General features: G+C 60.6%; 1 protein-coding gene across 1 annotated transcript in view; it reads right to left on the reverse strand.

Moving 5' to 3' along the window:
- Positions 1 to 3,521: 3,521 nt before the first annotated feature.
- The window catches only part of LRP1 (LDL receptor related protein 1), an 82,722-nt gene continuing 67,642 nt past the window's right edge, over positions 3,522 to 18,601 (reverse strand). Inside the window, exons 59-89 of the mRNA XM_007467686.1 lie at positions 18,185 to 18,372; positions 17,843 to 18,048; positions 17,107 to 17,295; positions 16,363 to 16,511; positions 15,852 to 15,945; positions 15,622 to 15,738; positions 15,277 to 15,396; positions 14,787 to 14,909; positions 14,501 to 14,626; positions 13,993 to 14,109; positions 13,195 to 13,301; positions 12,959 to 13,091; positions 12,212 to 12,331; positions 11,944 to 12,066; positions 11,467 to 11,607; positions 11,250 to 11,384; positions 11,052 to 11,171; positions 9,473 to 9,741; positions 8,822 to 9,000; positions 8,235 to 8,341; positions 7,871 to 7,987; positions 7,245 to 7,421; positions 6,960 to 7,100; positions 6,524 to 6,697; positions 6,117 to 6,278; positions 5,542 to 5,716; positions 5,318 to 5,419; positions 5,100 to 5,164; positions 4,906 to 4,996; positions 4,661 to 4,805; positions 3,522 to 4,495 (exon numbers count right to left, since the gene is read on the reverse strand). Of these exons, the coding sequence (XP_007467748.1) occupies positions 4,355 to 4,495; positions 4,661 to 4,805; positions 4,906 to 4,996; positions 5,100 to 5,164; positions 5,318 to 5,419; positions 5,542 to 5,716; positions 6,117 to 6,278; positions 6,524 to 6,697; positions 6,960 to 7,100; positions 7,245 to 7,421; positions 7,871 to 7,987; positions 8,235 to 8,341; positions 8,822 to 9,000; positions 9,473 to 9,741; positions 11,052 to 11,171; positions 11,250 to 11,384; positions 11,467 to 11,607; positions 11,944 to 12,066; positions 12,212 to 12,331; positions 12,959 to 13,091; positions 13,195 to 13,301; positions 13,993 to 14,109; positions 14,501 to 14,626; positions 14,787 to 14,909; positions 15,277 to 15,396; positions 15,622 to 15,738; positions 15,852 to 15,945; positions 16,363 to 16,511; positions 17,107 to 17,295; positions 17,843 to 18,048; positions 18,185 to 18,372 (4,353 nt within the window). The 3' untranslated portion in view covers positions 3,522 to 4,354. The remainder of the gene's footprint in view (positions 4,496 to 4,660; positions 4,806 to 4,905; positions 4,997 to 5,099; positions 5,165 to 5,317; positions 5,420 to 5,541; positions 5,717 to 6,116; positions 6,279 to 6,523; positions 6,698 to 6,959; positions 7,101 to 7,244; positions 7,422 to 7,870; positions 7,988 to 8,234; positions 8,342 to 8,821; positions 9,001 to 9,472; positions 9,742 to 11,051; positions 11,172 to 11,249; positions 11,385 to 11,466; positions 11,608 to 11,943; positions 12,067 to 12,211; positions 12,332 to 12,958; positions 13,092 to 13,194; positions 13,302 to 13,992; positions 14,110 to 14,500; positions 14,627 to 14,786; positions 14,910 to 15,276; positions 15,397 to 15,621; positions 15,739 to 15,851; positions 15,946 to 16,362; positions 16,512 to 17,106; positions 17,296 to 17,842; positions 18,049 to 18,184; positions 18,373 to 18,601) is intronic.

The following is an 18,601-nucleotide window of genomic DNA, read 5'->3' on the forward strand; positions in this document are numbered from 1 at the left end:
CTGCCGAAGCGGCGGGAGCGGGCGGCGCGGCCCGCGGACTGAGCGGCGAGAGGAGCGGAGAGCGGCGCTGGGGGCGGGGCGCGGGCGGGGGAGAAAGTTGGGTCTGACTCGGGCGGGCTGGGGGGCGGGGCTCCGCGGAGCTCCAATCCCGGCCGCGCCCCGCGCGCCCCCTCCCGCCCAGCTGGGGGCACCGAAGGTGACTTTCACCCCGACACGCCCCAGACACGCCCCCGGCCCAGGTGCGAAGGGGAGAGGGCTGAGGGGTTCGGGCACCCTGTACCCGAGAGGCTGGGTCTGTGCACCGCTGAGGAATAGGGCCGGGAGTGGGGCTCGAGGCTCCGGAACCTTGTTCCTGAAGCGGGGCACGGTGGAGCAGGGGCCTGGGGAGGCTCAGCGGCCCAGCAAGACCAGGGTCCTTCGGAGCTACGGGCCCCTGGAGGGTCCCAGGGCAGAAGCAGGGCAGGGGCAGAGGTGAGGGCGGGCTGGGCCCCGGGAGCCTGCCGCTGCGCGGCTCTGACGGGGATGGATGGGCGCCCCGCGGCTCATTCGGCCCGGAGATGAGAATCATTGATCACGGAAGGAAACCCCATCACGTCTTTCAATAGGGCTGACAAACGACGCCCGCCGCGCCCCCCAGCCCCCGCCTTCAAGGCACCTCTGCGGTCTCAAGACCCCTCCGCTAGATCCGCCGTTCACCTTTGCCCCTCGCCCCCCACCGCCGACCCCTCCACACGTCCCAGAGCATCCCCGCATGGGGGGTTGGGCAGGAGCCGCGCCGCCTGTCCGGCCTCTTGGTGCAGCCTCCATCCCTTTTCTCCGTGTCCCATCTTTCACCATCAGCTCCTCTAGATCCTTCTCCCCTTCCGCCTCTGTCTCTGTCCTTGTCTCTGTCTCCAGCCTGGCCCTGTCTCTGTCCCTATCCTCTTGGCTGTTTCTTCATCCCTCCCTCCTCCCACTAGTCTCTGTCTCTCTCTCCTGCCCAAGGAGTCTTCACCTGTCAGCTGTTGCTATGCACTGAGGTTGTGGCTGAGATTGTGGTATGACCGACACCTTGACAGCGAGAGATAGGGACAAGCAAAGACAGAGAGACAGACACATACCCGGAGACACCAGCACATGCCCCCAGGCATGCATGCAGGTACATCACAGGGGCAGGCCACACTGTAGAGGTGAACATACAGGCAGAGAGAAACATTCACACAGAGAGCAGCACACACACACAGATAGGTACACACTTCGAGGCACTGATCCACACAGATAGACACACTCGGTTTACACACACACAGAAGCACACAGAGAGACAAATGCACACTTTCACCAAGAGACAAGCATACCCAGCCAGGTACTCAGAGCCGACGACCGACCCCACCTTCCTTGCCTTGGCAGAGAGGCAAACATCCACATATGTAGATGGACATGCACTCAGGTGTACGCCGGCACTGGCAGTCCGAAAGACAAGCCCAGGAACACACAAAGACAGATATAGGAATGTGACAGACACAAAACAAGGATTAGGAATGCTGAGAAGATGAGGCGGACACAGAGACACCCAGACAGACAGACAGAAGCCAGGAGCCAGGAACCTGGGTGCAGGCGGGGCAGAGAGGGAGGCGGGAAGGGGTAGAAGGCCCAAGGCCAAGAGGCTCCATCCAGAATCCTGAGCCTGGCCAAGCACAGGGGCTGCTGAAATGGTAGTGGGCAGTGGGGGAAGTAGGCACACTCAGGCTCAGGGCACCCAGGACAGAAGCTCTTCACTAGAGTCCTGGTTTTCTGGAGTCCTACCCACCCCATCTCTCCTCCTTTTCCTAGTCTCAGGTCACTGCTTTCTGTCTCCAGCTACACACACACACACACACACACACACACACACACACACACACCCCACTCCCTGTCTCCATCTCTGTGTCTCTGTCTCTCTATCCGTCTGTATCAGCCTCCGCCTCTGGTTCTGCCCCTGTCTCTTCTCCATCTCTGTCTTAGGTCTCTCTGCCATCCTTGGCAGGTGAGGAGTTTTTGAGGACTGCCTCCTGGTAGACCCTCTCCTGGCCATCCTGGCGGGCAGAGGGAGGATGCTGACTGGAGGGGTGTGTGTTCCAAGCCGCAGCTGGGGGCCCCTCTCGTTCTGCCCAGGATCTTGAGGCGACAGGCAGAGAATCAATGGCTCCCCGGGGGCGCCAGATGCGCGGCTGGCAGGAGGGAGTGAGGGGGTGGGGCTGGTGGTGGTGGGTAGTAGGCAGGCGCTGGGGGAGGGAGAGGAGCCGGCTAGAGGAGGGTAGAGGGGGTGTGGCAGAATAGCCCAAGGGAAGGAAGTGAGAGGCTGGGCTGGGGTCCGCCTGGAGGTGCATAATTAGTGTACTGGGGAGGGGGCTGTGCTGGGCTTGAGGATGAGCTGCGCTGCAGGAGTGCGTACGCCACCTGGTGGACGGATGAGGACACAAGCCTCCCTCTAAGCGATCAACAAGGACGCCCCCTTTCTCCAGCAGGGTCGCTCTGCCCTGGGGCCCTAGGGAGCCCGGGAGGCAGTGGAGGATAGCAGAACTGGCTTGGAAGCTGAGGCTGGAGATGGCATCTCAGGCCTAAGAAGGAAGGGGAGGGCTCCTGTTTCTAGAGGTGCTTGGACCCATAGCTTCCTCAGGAAAGGAGGAATAGACTGAGAAGGTTAAACCAGGGAGGCAGGGGGAATGAAAGGCAGTGCTCCCCCCTTGGGCTTGGCAAAGGTCCTTCAGACGTTTAAAGCTGCCATCTCTGAGCATATTTGCTACCGTGGGGAGAGCGGAGCTCTAACCCTTTCTCAATCTTGGACCATGTAAAGCGGTGTGGCCTTCTGCAAGAGGTTCCCTTCTCTGGCCAGGGGCTGAAGTAGACGTGGTACCCCCTTTGGTTGTAGCAGTCCTCTCCTGTCAACCCCTGGGATGTGAGATGTGTCTGTTGGTGGACCGTGGGGCCTGGAAAACTGGTCTTCCCAGCTTTAGCTTCAGGGGCCCTCCTCCTGAATCCAGGGTTCTGACTCTTGGCATCTGATTAATTACTCTCCACGAAGTGTGAGATGTCAGTGCTTCAAGAGCAAACTTAGAGAGAGCTGTATGGGACCACCCTGAAGGATTAGAAAGCCGTTCACAACCCCAGTGTGTTCATTTCTTATTGTGGGATTTCTCACTGAGGGAGATAATTTTGGGTAGGGGTGGCAGTGTTGTCCCATAAAAGTGACAATACAGAGAAACAGATCTTGGAGTTAGTGTCCTAGAGCCAGACAGAACACATGATCCAGAGAGGTGAAGTCACTGGTTCAAGTTCACACAGCCAGGAGAAGCGGGTCTTTCTGGTCAAGTCCAGTGCCACCCACTTCCCTGCCACAGCCCAATGAAGGGGGATGGAGCTCCAGAAGGGCACTGAAGACCGGATGCTCAAGCCTCCCTCCAGCACAGAGCATGGCTCCCTCTGGTGGCTGGAGCATGAAAGCACAGGCCAGCTCCCAGAGTCTCACACTCAGGTAGACACAAACGGCTTTTTTTTCTTTTTTCTTTTTTTTACAGTTTTATTTATAACAATATCTGTGTTATTTAGTTGTAAAGGAATTCAGCAAAAATTATTAAAACGTTCATATCCCCAAAACAGGGCTGCCCGCTTGCCCTTCCTTGGTGTGCCCCACTTCCTCCTCATCCCCAGGGGAGGGGAGCCTGGGGGAGTGTTTACCAAAGAAAGTCTCCAGCCCTGGAAGCCACAGTGGGGGCACTGGAGAGGGGGAGGGCCTGTCTGGTAGGGATACTGAGTGTGGCCATCTCAGAGGTGCCCCTAGAGTAGGGGCTGGGGCATGGGATGGCCTCCCCCAAGAAGAACTAAAAAACTCCATCCTTTCCTTCCTACTTCAGCCAGAGCCAAATCTTCCAGACAAGGGCAGCAAAGGACTCACCCGCCCCAGAATCCCAGAATCAGCCCTCAGGGAGCTGGGAGGGGTTGGGGGGATGAGAGGGGAGAGCCTTGACGAAGTGTCTTGTACAGGGAGGGGGAGGCAGCACCACCAGCTCTCCCAGTGGGGCTGCGTTTTTGGTGGGAAGGTGGGGAGGCAGGGCCCCCTTATACCGGTAAGTGGTAGGGGCCCGCTTCCTGCGCCCCCTCCCGGAAGGCAGCATTGGGCGGGGTGCTGAGGAGCAGGCAGGAAGGAGAACGGAAAGAGATAATACTGTGCCCGCTTGCTCGCTTGCTCACTCACATATAAAAAGTAATTCCTTCATTTTTACATTTATACATCCCAGCAGAGCTGGGGAGGGGTTGGCTGGGCAGGATGGGGGCTCCTTGAAGGACTTCTCTGGCAAGGGGCAGGAGGCTCTCTGCAGAAGTCCGATGGTGCAGGACCCTATGCCAAGGGGTCCCCTATCTCGTCCTCAGGGCCCCGGCCCAGGAGTTCTCGCTTCTCATCCGTGCTGGCCAGGGAGTGGCGGCTGCCATGACCACCCATATAGAGTGTGGCGTACACGGGGTTGGTGAAGTTGGTGGGCTGCAAGGCGACAGAGCGGTCAGGTGGGGCTCAGGGGCCAGGCTCTGTGGCCCGGGTACCCCATCCCCACCTCCATTCCATCATCCAGCCCAATACCCTTGGTCACCCCACCCACAGCCCTTTGTCCCTGTCCTGGAAGCCTCCTCCCCTGTCCTCCCAGCCCACCTTGTCAGGGTCCAAGGCGAAGTCGGCATCCAGTAGGCCCCCTACATCATCAGGCTCCCCGCCTTCGTACATCTTATAGGTGGGGTTCCCAATCTCCACGTTCATGGCCCCGTTGGTCATCCGCTGATGCTGGAAGCCCTTAGCCCTGGGAGGAGGAAGGAGGTTGGGGGCAGGGATTCCAGGGGGGATATGGCTATAGGGTGGTGAAATCATGGCCACAATTTTCCAGACTCCCCATAACTCACCCTCGGACTCGCCGCTTGTACCAGAACACCACTCCCGCTACCAGAAGCAACAGCAGCAGCAACACCAAAGGGATTAGGATGGAGGCCATATCTAGAGGGGAGGAGGCGGGAAGCTCAGTCTGAAAGGCCTAGGAGGCACAAAGCCCTCTGTCCCAGGTCACGGCAGCCCTGCCTCCCCAACCGCTGCCACCTACGTCCAGGCTGCTGTTGGCCGACCACGTGCTCCTCACACCGGGGTCCCGCCATGTGGGGTGGGCACCTGAAGACGGGAGGGGCAGAGCTGAGGGGACATGACGTCCACAACCGTGGCTGCCGGGGAAACTGGGAGGGACCGCAGGATTCTGCTGGTCCGGCTCAGACTTGGGGGAGGGAGGGATAATCTAGGCCTCAGTGAGGCGCAGGCCCAACTCACTGGCACTCAGGCATCATTTTGCTGTTCATGGTGCAGGAACCGCCATTGCTGCAGTGGCCAACGCAGGTCAGACAGCTGGGGGCCACCCGGCCATTGGAGCAGCTGCAGGAAGGAGTGAGAGGCTGGGCAGGGCTGATGGAGGGCGTCTGAGATGCTGGGGAAGGGCCGCGGGTGGGACAGGGCAGGGTCTGGCAGGGCAGGCTGCAGGGCGGGGCCCCACTCACTTGCAGGTGACATCCCCGCTCTGCTTGTTGACCACGCAGGCCCCGTCGAGACAGCGGCTACACTTGTTCACCTCACACCTGGGCCCCTCGAAGTAGGCGGTGCAGCGGCACTGCCGGGAGCCGTCAGCAGCCATCTGGCACGTGCCAAAGTTCTCACAGTAGCCAGAGCACTGCCCTGTGGTTTGGGGGGGTGGGAGAGGAGATGCCTCGAACGCCACCCTGAGGAGGGTCCCCCAGAGGTTGTGGGGGGCAGCTGCCCTCCTGAGGGGACCCCCAGGCCTTTTGGGTGACTCCCGCCTCCTCCTGAGCCCCTGGCTGCCCCCACGTCACAGGCTCCAGGGTACAAAGATGTCCCGGAGCATCCTGACAGGGCACTGCTTTTGCTTGGATAATCCTGATGCCAGAGGGCTCACTACCTCGGTGGGGAGTGTGCTGAGCCCTCCACAAGGGAGCACTGGCAACTTGGGCCACAAACGGTCTCTCTCCAGAGAACTTGCTCCTGTGACATCAACCTACGCTCTCAGACCCCCAGCTCCACCATGCCCTGCCCCAGGGCCCAGGGACGGCTCACTCACGGTACTGGCAGCGGTCGCCCAGGAAGCCAGGCAGGCATCGGCACTGGGGCTGGTTGCCCTGGTTGACGGTGCAGGTGCTGTTGTTGGCACAGTACCCCGCACACACCTGCTGGGTGCATTTGGGGCCCGTGAAGCCTGTGGGGCACCGGCACGTGGGCATGCCTGGCGGGAGAGGATGTGTGAGCGGGGCTGTGGCCCACTGAGCCGCCCTGCCCTGCTGCAGGGGAACAGGGCTGGGAGGGCCTGGGCAGAGGGCAGACGGCAGAGGAAAGTGACACGGGGTTGGGGGCAGGGGTGAAGTAAGGCCGGGCAGGGGCTGGGGATTTGTCTGAGCGGAGGCGGCTTGCTGGAGGGGCTGGGGGCCCAGGGGCCGGGAGGAGTCCCAGCAGGAGAACTGAAGGCCATACCGGAAGGGGAGGCAGCACAGGTGCCCCCGTTGTGACAGTGCTCCCAGCACTGGTCCAGCTCACACTTGTCGCCTGTGTAGCGGGGCTGGCAGCGGCACTTGGGCTGTCTCCGTGCATTAAGGAAGCAGCTACCACCGTTGAAGCATTGCAGGTTACAGGTTCCGGGCCGAGGAGCTGCAGGAAGGATCATGGCGGGGGGTGCAGAGCCGGCGGGGGAGGGGGGAGATTCTGAGGTTTCAGCCTCAGGTTTCTGGGGAGGAGTGGGGCAGGGCTCAGGCGGCAGAGATGCAGGAGGGCAGGAAGGCAGAGGGTCCCTTGAAGGAGACCGGGTCAGCCACCACCCTCCTCCCAAGCAGGCCTCGAGGGGAATTCAGGGGCTGTAGGGAGGAGGGCTCTGGAGCATGGGATGGGGGACCGGAGAGGGGCGTGAGCATACCGTCCGGCGGGGGCGTTGGCGAGGGCACAGCCACACAGGTGCCATTGTCTAGTCGCTTCCCGTTGGGACAGGTGCAGACAGGCCCACTGGGGCTCAGCAGGCAGAGCCACTCGCACTTCTTGCGGTCACAAGGGTTGGTCACTGCAGGTGAGGGCAGGGGTGGGAGGATGCTGAGCCCTGTGGACCCAGAACCTCCCCTGCCCACCAGGACCTGAGGCTTCAGCTTGGAGACTCAGCACCCCCTGGCCTTCCCTGCCCCAGCCTGGGCTCTCCGTCTCCACTCACCTTCAGGCTGCTTGTGCTGGTGGTACAGGACCACATCCGAGGCGTGGCTCAGGCCCCCCGTCAGGTTGATCAACGGGCTATGTCCAAACTTATGGATCTTGAAGACACGATTATTGATGTAGGTGACGCCATAGATGTAATCCTCAAAGACATCGATGCTGAAGGGGTGACTTAGGCCTGCGGAGGGGTCAGAGGGGACGCAGGCCCTGGTCACACTCTCCAGGACGGTGGGCCCCAAGGCTGCCAGGCGCCTCTAACTCAAACATCCCAAAGCAGACTCTCCTCTACTGTTCCTCCTGCTGTGGCCACCACTGGCAAAAGGTCCCATCAGCCCTAGACGTCTGGGGTCAGGGTCAACTTCTCACATTGGCTAAGTTCCTATTATTACCCAGATTGCCTCCACACTGCTCAATACTCATTGGTAGAATGAATGAATGGAAAAGCGGCCCAGAGGGTCAGGGTGGGCCTCAGGCCTGCAGGACTGGTGCAGGGGGTGTCTGGTTGGGAGGGGCCTGAAAGGCACTGCAAGACTGTTGAAGGCCAGGCTGAGGAGGACGGTAGGTGCTAGGTGAGGCCTTGGGCTCAGAGGGGAGGACAAGGGCCCGAGGCTGCTGGTGGACTCTGACCTCGTTTGCTGTCAGCAGCCACGATGGGGTCAGTGCCGTTGAGCCGGATGCTGCCGATGACTGAGAGCTTGGCATCTGCCCAGTACAGACGTTCATTGTGGTAATCCACGGCCAGGCCTGGGGGAGCAGAGAGCACTGTGAGGGCCCAGCCTCCCTGCCCCAGGCTGGGGGAGCAAGCAGGACTGTCTCCATGTTTGGGACAGTTCCACCCTGTTCCCATGATCACTCCCAATCACCTCTTCTGGGAAAAGCCTCCACAACCCATCTGTCCCATCCCAGTCCAAGCCTCTTCCCCTAACTTTTGTGTGGCCCCAGGCTCAGCGAGCCTACCCCTCCCGCATCCCCTGCCCACTTCTGCACGGACCTGTGGGCCATTGGATGTTGTCCTGTACCAGTGTCTCCCGAAGGGTCCCATCCATGGCTGCTGTTTCAATCTTGGGGTGGTTCCCCCAGTCTGACCAGTACATGGTGCTGGGGAGGGAGAAGGAGTGAGTGTGGCTAGGACTTGGGCTCCCACAGGAGGCCACTCAAGGTGGGCACAGGGCACAGAGCCTGCTGGGTACACAGAGAGGAGGAGGGTGTTCTTGTCCACCTCCTCCAGAGAGAACTGGGGGGAGTCAACTTCCTGACCAGGTTAAAGATCTTTTACTCTAAAACCACACTGTGCTGCTCCAGAGTCATCTAAGTAGGCAGAGCTGCCCCCTGGAGCAGAGGAGAAGCCCAGAACCTGGCTGCCCATGACAGCCAGCCAAGTGGAGGTCAGGCCCCACCTGAGCAGGCCAGCAGGACCCCAGGCAGCATCAGGGAGGGCCAGGGCTGGGCGCAGCCTGGAAGACCCAGGGGCCTGTGGAGGACTCTGACCTCAGGCTGGTCTGGGAGAGGAAGGACAAGCCGGGGGACGCTGGGCATCCGCCCCCAGCCCAGATGCCTCCCCCCAGGACCCCTGCCCACCCCCTCAGCGGGTCCACCACAATGGCGTGGGGCTCGTCAATCATGCCGGAGATGAGCGTCTTGCGGTTCTCGCCCTTCATCTGTGCCACTTCAATCACATCTCGGCCCGAGTCGGTCCAATACACGTTCCCGGCAACCCAGTCGATGGCGATGCCCCTTGGCATCTTGAGCCCTGAAATCTGGATGAGGGGGTTACAGTTTCAGAGGCTTCCACCTTTTGTCTTCTTGCCCATTGTCCAGCCCCCCGACACCCGGCCAGCCTGTCCCTGCTAGATATCGCGACCCTGATTTATTGAGGAACAGAGTAAAGCCCAAAGAGACGAAATAGGTTAGTAAGATGGAATAGGTTAGTTAGTGGGCTGGCTGTGATGATCAGGAACTGAATGTGGCTCTGATGCTGCTGGCCAGGTGCCCCCTGTGCCCTGTAGCCTCGGGCTGCCATGCGGCAGAAACACCTACTGACGATGGTGCTGCTCTGTCTACCTGCTGTCCGTGTCTCATGATGTAATCCCGAGTCTGCCCTGCATGCCAGTCTCACCCTTTGGCCCTTCCTCTGTCCTCTGCAAACTCTGCTCTGAACAGTCTGCGTTTTGGAGTCTTCCCACCCAGCCCGTGCCTCCATGTAGGTCCCACCCCAGGCTGGGTGCTCACATTAAGGTGGGTGACACCCCGGTCAATCTGTCGCCGGTGGCGATTGGAAGTGGTGGGAGGTGCAGCAGGTGGCAGGCTGCGGTAGGAGATGGTGCCCGTGTGCCAATTGGTCCAGTAGACACGGCCAGCCTTGACATGGACATCCATGGCATCAATGCGGACACTCTCGTCACCCTGGAAGGCCTGCTCATAAGCCGAATGGGGGTGACTGGGGAACAGGCTTCGGATCTCATTATCATCAGCAATGTATAGGACCTGATACTCAGAGCCTGGAGGGACAAAAGACCAGATGTTGGCGGGGGTGAAAGGTGGGGCTGGGGGCTGTTGGGCCTGGTGCTGGAAGGAGCCGCCGCCATCCAGCCCAGCGTCTTTCACACTAACAATGTCTCTTTTCCTAATCAAACCATCTGACCCAGCCAGAAGCCTCTGTCATCCTGCCCCAGAGCCAGGCTTGAGGACTCCAGCCTCAGCCCTTGGAACTCCCCTCCCCTCCCCTCCCCGCCCCTCCTCTCCTGAGGTGATCTAGTGTGACCCGCTGACCCTCCTCCTCCAGCCTCATGGACTTCTGCCTCCTCGTGGCCTCTGCTAGCATCACCATGGTCCCTGCTCCACACTGATATCTGCTTGCGGGTGCACACACATGTGGGGGTGTGTGAGCATGGCCATGGAGGGGGGCAGGTGTGCATGGGCATCTGAGTGCACTTGGGCACGTGTGGTGGGGTTGTATGTGCACAGTGTGTGTGTGTGCCTGGGTGTGAATACATGGATGTGGGGTGTGTTTGTATACAGGCATGAGGAAGGTGCAGGTGTGTGTCAAAGCATATGTCGGTGTAGAACTTACATGTTCTCACCAAAAAAAAAAAAAAAAAAAAAAAAAAGGTGAACTGATAGATGTGTTAACTCGATGGGGGGGGAATCCTTTCACAAGGCGTGTGTACATCAAATCATCACCTTGCACACATTAAATATTTTACAATTTTGTCAATTATACCTCAATAAACATGAAAAAAGCATAATGGGAATATGCAGGTGGGGTGCACTTGGCTTTGTAAGTGTGGTGATGCGCGCCTGCGTGCCCTCCAACCCAAACTTCCTCAGCCCCAGGACCTGTGGCCCCTGCATGGCTGCCAGAACGGAGTGCAGAAAGCTGTACTGCGGGTCTGGAATTTCAAGCTTGGGCATACGTGAACGATAGATGTGTTAACTCGATGGGGGGGGAATCCTTTCACAAGGCGTGTGTACATCAAATCATCACCTTGCACACATTAAATATTTTACAATTTTGTCAATTATACCTCAATAAACATGAAAAAAGCATAATGGGAATATGCAGGTGGGGTGCACTTGGCTTTGTAAGTGTGGTGATGCGCGCCTGCGTGCCCTCCAACCCAAACTTCCTCAGCCCCAGGACCTGTGGCCCCTGCATGGCTGCCAGAACGGAGTGCAGAAAGCTGTACTGCGGGTCTGGAATTTCAAGCTTGGGCAAGGGTGCTTGGAGGAAAACACAGCGTTCCAGGTCCTGTTTCTTATCCTGGTGTTGTAAGCCCCGCCCCCCTCTCCGTCCTCTCCCAGCTCCTACCTTCCGCCTTGCAGGTGTTGTGCGTCTTCATGAAGTTGCGTGCGCAGCTGCACAGGTGGCCACCCTTGGTGTTGTTGCAGAGCTGTGAGCAGGTGCCGAAGCGCAGGCATTCGTTGATGTCTGGGGGTTACACAGGAGGGTCATGGAAAGTCTCGCGGCTGGGGCTTCTGCCCGCCCCGCTGGGCCCCACCTTCCTACCCTGGCATCCAGGCTGGCCCGGCACCGTGTGGAAGCCAGAGCGGCAGGCACAGTACGCGGCTTTCTCGGTGCGCACGCAGCGTGCCTCGTCCCCGCAGATGCTGGCGTTGGCGGCGCAGCTGGTCAGCTTGGGGTCTGCAAAGACAGAGAGTCTAGGCCTGGGCTTCAGCTCTCAGCCCCTCCCGGCCAAACCCCGCCCCAGCACGCCGGGTCTCACCAATGCTGCAGCCCTCCTCGTCAGAGCCGTCCCCGCAGTCATCGAACATGTTGCAGCGCAGCGAGGAGGAGAGGCAGTGCTGGTTCCGGCACAGAAACTCCTTCTTGTCTTTGCAGTGGGGGGTCTGGGCTGTGGGCGGCTCTGGGGGAGGGCGGGGCTTGAGGTCCTGGGTATTTACCACCCTGCCCCCTCTTCCCACTGGAACCCCCAGTCAGTCACGGGTAGAGGGGGTCCCAAGCCTGGCTGTCAAGCTTCAGGGGAAGCTGGTTAAACATCCAGATTCTCAGTCTCCACCTCAATACCTTCCTCAGGGGCTTCTTTCCCAACAAGACAGGGCCCCCAGGCTCCCGGCAGTGGATCCTCCCCTCTCCCGGTGAATCGGCTCAACAGATGATGAGCCCACTTGGCCCAGCCCCACTGCCTGCAGCACCCTCACTCTAGGCGCCCCAGGCTCCCCCTTACTGGCCCCCTGCTCACCACAGTCCTCCTCATCAGTCCCATCCCCGCAGTTGTCCGTGCCGTCGCACTGGCGCCCGATCCACAAGCAGACGCGGTCGTTCTTGCAACGGAAGGGTCGGTTTGGAGGGCACACGAACCTGGCTGCAGCAGCGAGAGAAGACAAGTCAGAATCAGCCTGGGCGGGGGGAGCGGGGGCGGGCCGAGGGCCACCAGGGTGCGTCAGAACCCCGCCCCCGCCTGGGAGCCCCGCCCCGTCCGAAGCCGCGCCCCCACCCAGGAGCCTCACCGCACTCCTCTGGGTTCTCGTCTGAGTTGTCTCCGCAGTCGTCCTCGCCGTCGCACTTCCATGCTAGCGGCTTGCACAGGGTGTTGTTGCACTGGAACTCGTCCAGGGGGCAGGTCCGCACTGGGCGTCAGGGGGAGCAAAGAGTAAAGAATGAGCCCTGAGCCCCAGGCTGCTGGCGGCCGGGTCTTGCCCAGACCCCTCCCTCCAGGGGCAGAGACCTAGAGGGAACACGGGGAAAGCGGTGGTACCACCAGATCGAACCCGAGTTTCCTAATTTTCTACCAGCAGGGTAAGCTGGGCAGAACTGCCTCCTCTGGTATTTAGGGGAGAAGAGGCATTTTTGGGTAAGTGTCCAGAGGAGTCCAGAGAGCCCTCTTTCTCTGGTGGTGTGGCAGGGCTCCGAGGCCTACTGTAGTTCAATGGCAGGTATACTCAGCTGGTAGTCAGGAGACCTAGGTTCCAATCCCTGTCCTTAGCCCACCAGCGCAGAGCTAGGATATCTGCCCTCACTGCTCCAAGCGCCAACCTTCTCTCACCCGACCTGCCCACTGCCCCAGGAAAGGAAAGTGAGCAGGGACTTTACTTCTCAGGGCAGCTGACTGCTGTGTTGGAACTTGTGGGATGGGGCCTGGGTGGACACAGCCCACAGGTTTCTGCTGGATTTCAACCCAACTGGCTCCTGATTAAGTGCTATTGCGGGGTGGCGGTAGGGTGGGAGGGCTAGGGAGCCGAGCTGGAGGGGCTCACCGCCAGTGCTGCAGGCTTCCTCGTCACTGCCGTCCATGCAGTCAGCATCTGCATCACAGCGCCAGCGCAGGGGGATGCAGTGACCACTCTTGCACTGGAACTGGTCCATGTCACAGCGGGGGGTACAGTCTTTCTGTGGGCGCAGAAGCAGCATCCTGGTCAGACCTGGGCACCCCTGCAGGCCTGCCCTGACTCTTCTAAGGCCATCCCTCCCTCCTTCTGGTCTCCCTGCCCACCTCGTCTGAGCCATCTGCACAGTCATGATCCCCATCACATTTCCAGCGCCCAGCGATGCATCGGCCATTGGCACAGGAGAACTCACTCTCAGAGCAGGGCCGAGGGGCTGGGAAGGACAGGGGAGAGACAGGCCCCAGGAGGGTGGGCATATGAACTCAGCCCTCGAGAGCATCTCCAGCCCTTGCAGAGTAATATCACCCATCCCTGAGTCCCTGAAGGCCACAGTTGACTGGCATAATGACCAAGATGCTCAACTAATCCCGGGCAAGCCAACTGGCTGCCCTCATAGGACCGGTCGGGCCCAGAGGGCACTCACACTTACCCGTCTGGGTCAGACACATGAGAGAGGGCACGGGTCCCTGGCCCTGCCCTCAGTACAGACTGTGTGTGGGGAGGGGAAGGGAGGGACAAGACCACTAAGACAAGCACCAGGGTTTAGGGAGAGGCCAGTAAAGGATGATGGGCTGGCACAGCACAGGGACAGGTGGGCTCTGGGGCAGCAGCAGGGGGATGTGGTAGGAGCACGGGCACATCAGAGACACCTACCTCTGCAACCCCAAGAGGACAGTGTGAAAATGGAGAGAAACATGAGATGAGGTGAAATGGCACAAACTCAAATACACAACATGGAGCGGGGTGGGGTGGGGTGAGGCGGGAGGGAGCTCCTGACCCCCAGCCCTGGGAAGCAGCCACCTGCTCTAGTGCAGCCTGGTGGCAGTGGGGCAGGGGTACTGAGCGGGGAGGTCTCCTGGGGGAGGACACCTGCTGGGCCGGGTGGGACGGGGTAGGGGACATACTGCAGCTCTCCTCATCAGAGTTGTCGCCACAGTCATTGTCGTAATCGCACTGCCAACGGCCCGGCACACAGCGGTTGTTCTTGCAGCGGAACTGGTAGGGCTCACAGGTACGCTCGTCTAGAAGAGGCAAGATTGAGGGGCAGTCAGGGATAGAGTGGGGGGCAGACGTCAGGGCCCCGGAAGGTGTGATCAGGATGGCCAGGAGCGGGAGAGTGGGCATTCCAGCCTGACAAAAAGGTCAGCAGTGGGAGTCCAGGCCGTGTTCTGAGATGTGGAGTCTATGGGAACTTCTGGGCCAGGAGGGACACGAGCGGAGGGAGCTGCTTTGGGGAGGGGATCGACAGATTCCATAGGGTGGGCAGGTGTGTGCTGATGAGGTGCTGGCAGGAGTGGGGACGGGAATTAGACAGGAGGTGGTGGGCACAGGCCGTACGGGGACCCAGGCGGCAGGCAGCCCCAGCCCTCCCTGTCAGGTGCCTTTCCCTGGAGCAGGGCTAGGGAAGCTCACCACACTCTTCTTTGGGTTCATCCGAGCCGTCCCCGCAATCGTCCTCTCCATCACACTTCCAGCGCGCTGGGATACAGCGGCCCGAGTCCTTGCAGCGGAATTCATCCACTCCACAGGTCATCTGGGCTGCAAGGGGGTGGCCCAGTGATGAGGGAGAGGCTCCTTTCAGGAATGCACTGTGAGGGTGCGGTCTGGGTGGGAGCAGCCACCGAGGGGGGGGGGTCACACTTGGGGGTGGTGGGAGCAGCAGACACTGTGGAGGGAGGGTGGGCTCCAGGAGACTCACTGCAGTTGGCGGGCTCGTCACTGCCGTCCACACAGTCGTTGTCCCGGTCACAGACCCAGACTCGGGGGATGCAGCGCTTGGTGATGGAGCACTGGAACTGGTTGGGGGCACAGGTCACCTCGGCTGCGGGGTTGGGGAGAGAATGAGGACCTGCCCATTCCACCTCCCCAGCACAGTTCAATATCCCCATTTTCTCCCTCTTCCGAGTCCTGGCCTTGTCCTGGTCCTGCCAGCAATTTCTTGGGAGGAAGGAAAATTATCTTCCATTTTGGTGATTTTGTCTTCTGGATCCGCACATCTCTACGATGTGCGCGTGACGATTTTATGAGCAAACCAAGCCACACCCCATATAATTTATGTTGCTCATCTAGTAACATTACTTGAGAGCAGCACGACCCCTAGAAGAAGTGGGGGCTAGATGTCAATGTGAATCGTGTTTCCGTGCCCGTTTTCCACCACCTGCCTCCCTGCCACCGCCCGGGGCACTCACGGCAGTCCCTCTCGTCCTCCCCGTCTCCGCAGTTGTCCTGCCCATTGCAGCGGAAGATGCCGGGAATACAGCGGTTGGTGTTGGTGCACTTGAACTGACTGGGCAAGCAGACGTGGATGTCTGTGGGGGTGGCAGGAGGGGAGGGTAACTAACGGTAGGTGCAGGACTCGGGAAGGGCGGGGGTCCCACTCCCTCGGGGGGAGAGCGCAGGCCCAGGGCTGGAGAAGCAGGAGTCCAGCCTGGAGAGGTGGCCACCTTGGGCTGAGCCTCCTTGCCCTGGAAGCGCAGTTACCAAACCCCCAAATCCCGGGGAGGACAAGGCGGGGCGGGAGGGCGGCCCTTTACCGCAGTTGGCCTCGTCACTGTTGTCCTGGCAGTCGTTGTCCCCGTCACAGATGAAGGCAGGGTTCGTGCAGATGCCTGTCGAGCACTGGAACTGTCCTGGGCGGCACTTGAACTCGGCTGCCGGGAGGGGAGGCTCAGCGTCAGCAGGGCCGGGGGGTGGGCCACTCGGGGCCTCGGGGGTCGGGCGGCCCTGACGCAGGACCCTCTTGCCACCCCGCCCGGGCACTCACGACAGTCTGGGGGCTCGTCTGAGTGGTCCCCGCAGTCGTCCTCCGTGTCACACTTCCACCAGAAGGGGATGCACTTGTCGTTCTTGCACACAAACTGGAGGGCAGGTGGGGGCGAGAGGGGTTGGTGGGGGTCTGGGGAACTCAGGAGGTTTTCTTTCGAGGGGCCAGGATGTCTCAAAGAAGCAGGGGGGTCAGGTATCTTGGGGGGAGGTTGAGCTGGATGGGAGGTTGGGGTGTGGTGAGCACAGGAAGGCCAGGCGAGAGGGCAACTGTGTGGAGGTCGGTGGGGGGAGTCAGGGTTAGGGGGTGGGGTGTTTGTGTGAGGTGACAGGTGTAAAAGTATTGCTGTGGGGAGACAAGAGGTAGGCAAGAAATGCGGGGGTGTTAGCGTGGGAAAACCAGATGTGTGAGGACAGTAGGGTGGGTGTTGGGGTCCCAGGAGGAGTGCAGGTAGTGGTGTGGGAGATCGGGGAACGAGGCATGGGGAGCGGGGTCTGGGGAAGAACCTCACCTGGCTGGCTGTGCAGTTGGACACACAGTTGCGCCCGTCGCCGCCCAGGTAGAAGTTGGTGGGACAGGCACACTTGTGGCCGCCCCCGGGGGACAGCAGGCAAAGGTTGCTGCAGCCGCCATTGTTGACCTTGCAGGGGTGGTTGGGCACTGCCGGAGGAAACGTGGTTAGAGGGTGGCGGACTGGCCCAGTTTATGGACCACTGCTCCCTGGGCCGCCGGCCTCTGGTGGGGCGAGGGCAGTGCTCACTGGTAGCACGTTTTCTGGTCTTTCAAAGGCTGCCTGGCCCATCTATCCTGGGCAGAGGTGGGATGGGTCCAGACCCTGCTCTTTCAGGAGGGAGCTGAAGCCAGAGATAGGAGAGGACACTGCTGAGGTCCCAGGATCGGGCTGGACCTGAACCCTATACGCTGCCTCCCCTGTGCTCTCCCCCTCAGCTCTGGCCTGCCTGCCTTCAGGGTCTGGCCTTGGTGGTCTCCACCCAGACCTGCTCTACTGGACGGCCTCAGGGCCTCGCTGCTACAAGATTCTAGGGCTGGACCCCAGCTGGGCTGTAGCTCCTGAGAGCCAGAACATAGCCTGTCTATAGGCCTCCGAATCTCCTGGTGTCTGCAGGCACTGCTTGGTCAGTGCTGGGGAAGGGATGGGCTGGAAGCCCTGCTGAGACAGTGGGGCCCCATCCCACCGCAGGGGACCCTCGTGCCTGGCTCATCGGGGGTCGGCTCTCGGTCCTCGGCCGCTTACCGTCAGGCTGGCGCAGGGCATGGAAGACGTGCAGGTCCATGGGCCGGTGCAGTGTGCTGATGAGGAGCGTCTTGTTGGTGCCCGTGGTCTTGTGGGCTCTGTTGATGGACTTTGTCTCCCAGTCGGTCCAGTAGACATAGTCCTCGAACAGGGTCAGGGCGAAGATGTGCGGTATGTCCTGGCTCAGCACTGAGGGCGGCAGGGGGCCGGGGGACAGGCCGGGCAGCCGGTCAGCACCGAGTAGTACTAGGCGCCTTCCCTACTGGGCCCTTAACCCCACAGCAACCCTGTGAGGTGGGCACTAGCCCAGCTCCAGCTCCTGGCTGCACAGCTGGTAAGTGGCAGAGCTGAAACGCAACTTCTGGCCTGTCTGACAGCTGGTTCCTGCCCAAATACACTCTACAGCTCCCTGGGAGGGAGTGGGGGCGTCCTGGGTATGCCAGCCCCAGCCCTTCTGCTCCCACCTTCCTCGGGGCCTGTCATCTGAAACTGTGCACAGGAAGGTGCCTCTCTCTCTCCTTTCCGAGGGAGCTGGTGGTGGCCTCATGCCTGGGCGGATCCAGGGAGCATACCCTGGGGTGCTCTGAACCCCCAGACCCCTGGTGGGTGGTGTCCTCAGACCATGCCCTCTGGCTTTTAAGCCTACTCTTGCCCCAAAGGCCTGATCCCCTGTAGCTTCAGTACCCCCATCCCCACTAGGTCTGCTGTGCCTGGGCAGCCTCACTGGCACACTGACCGACGTGACGATTGGAGCCATCCAGGCTGGCAAACTCAATGTAGTCCTCACGGGCGTCGGCCCAGTAGATGCGGTCGGTGACGTAGTCCAGTGTCAGGCCGTTGGGCCACGTGATCTTGGTGTCCACGATGACACTGCGGCCAGACCCATCCATGCCGATCCGGCCGATCAGTGAGTGGTCCCCCCAGTCTGTCCAGTACAGGTACCTGTCAGGTGGGTGAGCAGTGAGCCCTGAGATATCCAGCAACTGGTCCCACCAGGAGCCTGCAGGGAGGCTGGGCCTGGTCACCCGAGTGTACCAGCTGCTTTCAGAGGCTCCCCCAACCCTCCTCGCCCACATACCCATTCTGCACGTCCACCACCAGAGCCCTGGGCTCACGGAGGCCAGAGCTGACCAACACCGTGCGATAGGCCCCGTTGAGCTTGGACACTTCGATGGTGTCCCGGCCTTTGTCACACCAGTATAGGTTGCCGCCGACCCAATCCACGGCCAGCCCATCGGGGTTGCTGAGGCCCGTCCTGTGCAGCACCTGCGGGCAGGGGCAGGGAGGAAGGGCCCTGGGTGAGTTGGGGCAGGACTCTCAGCCGCTCTAGGAGCACAGTGGATGGAAAAGGCCCAGCCCCGGGCATGGTGTCAGCCCAGGCTCGAGGAAAGGGGTCTCTGGATGAGAGAGACCACAACCCAAACCCCACAGTGCCTGGGAGCACAGGTTTAAGGGAGGTCAGACAGAAGGGGAACTTACTGCTAATTAGGGAAAG

This window comes from Lipotes vexillifer, unplaced genomic scaffold, assembly GCF_000442215.2.
Source record: "Lipotes vexillifer unplaced genomic scaffold, Lipotes_vexillifer_v1.1 scaffold387, whole genome shotgun sequence".
Classification (NCBI taxonomy): Eukaryota; Metazoa; Chordata; class Mammalia; order Artiodactyla; family Lipotidae; genus Lipotes; species Lipotes vexillifer.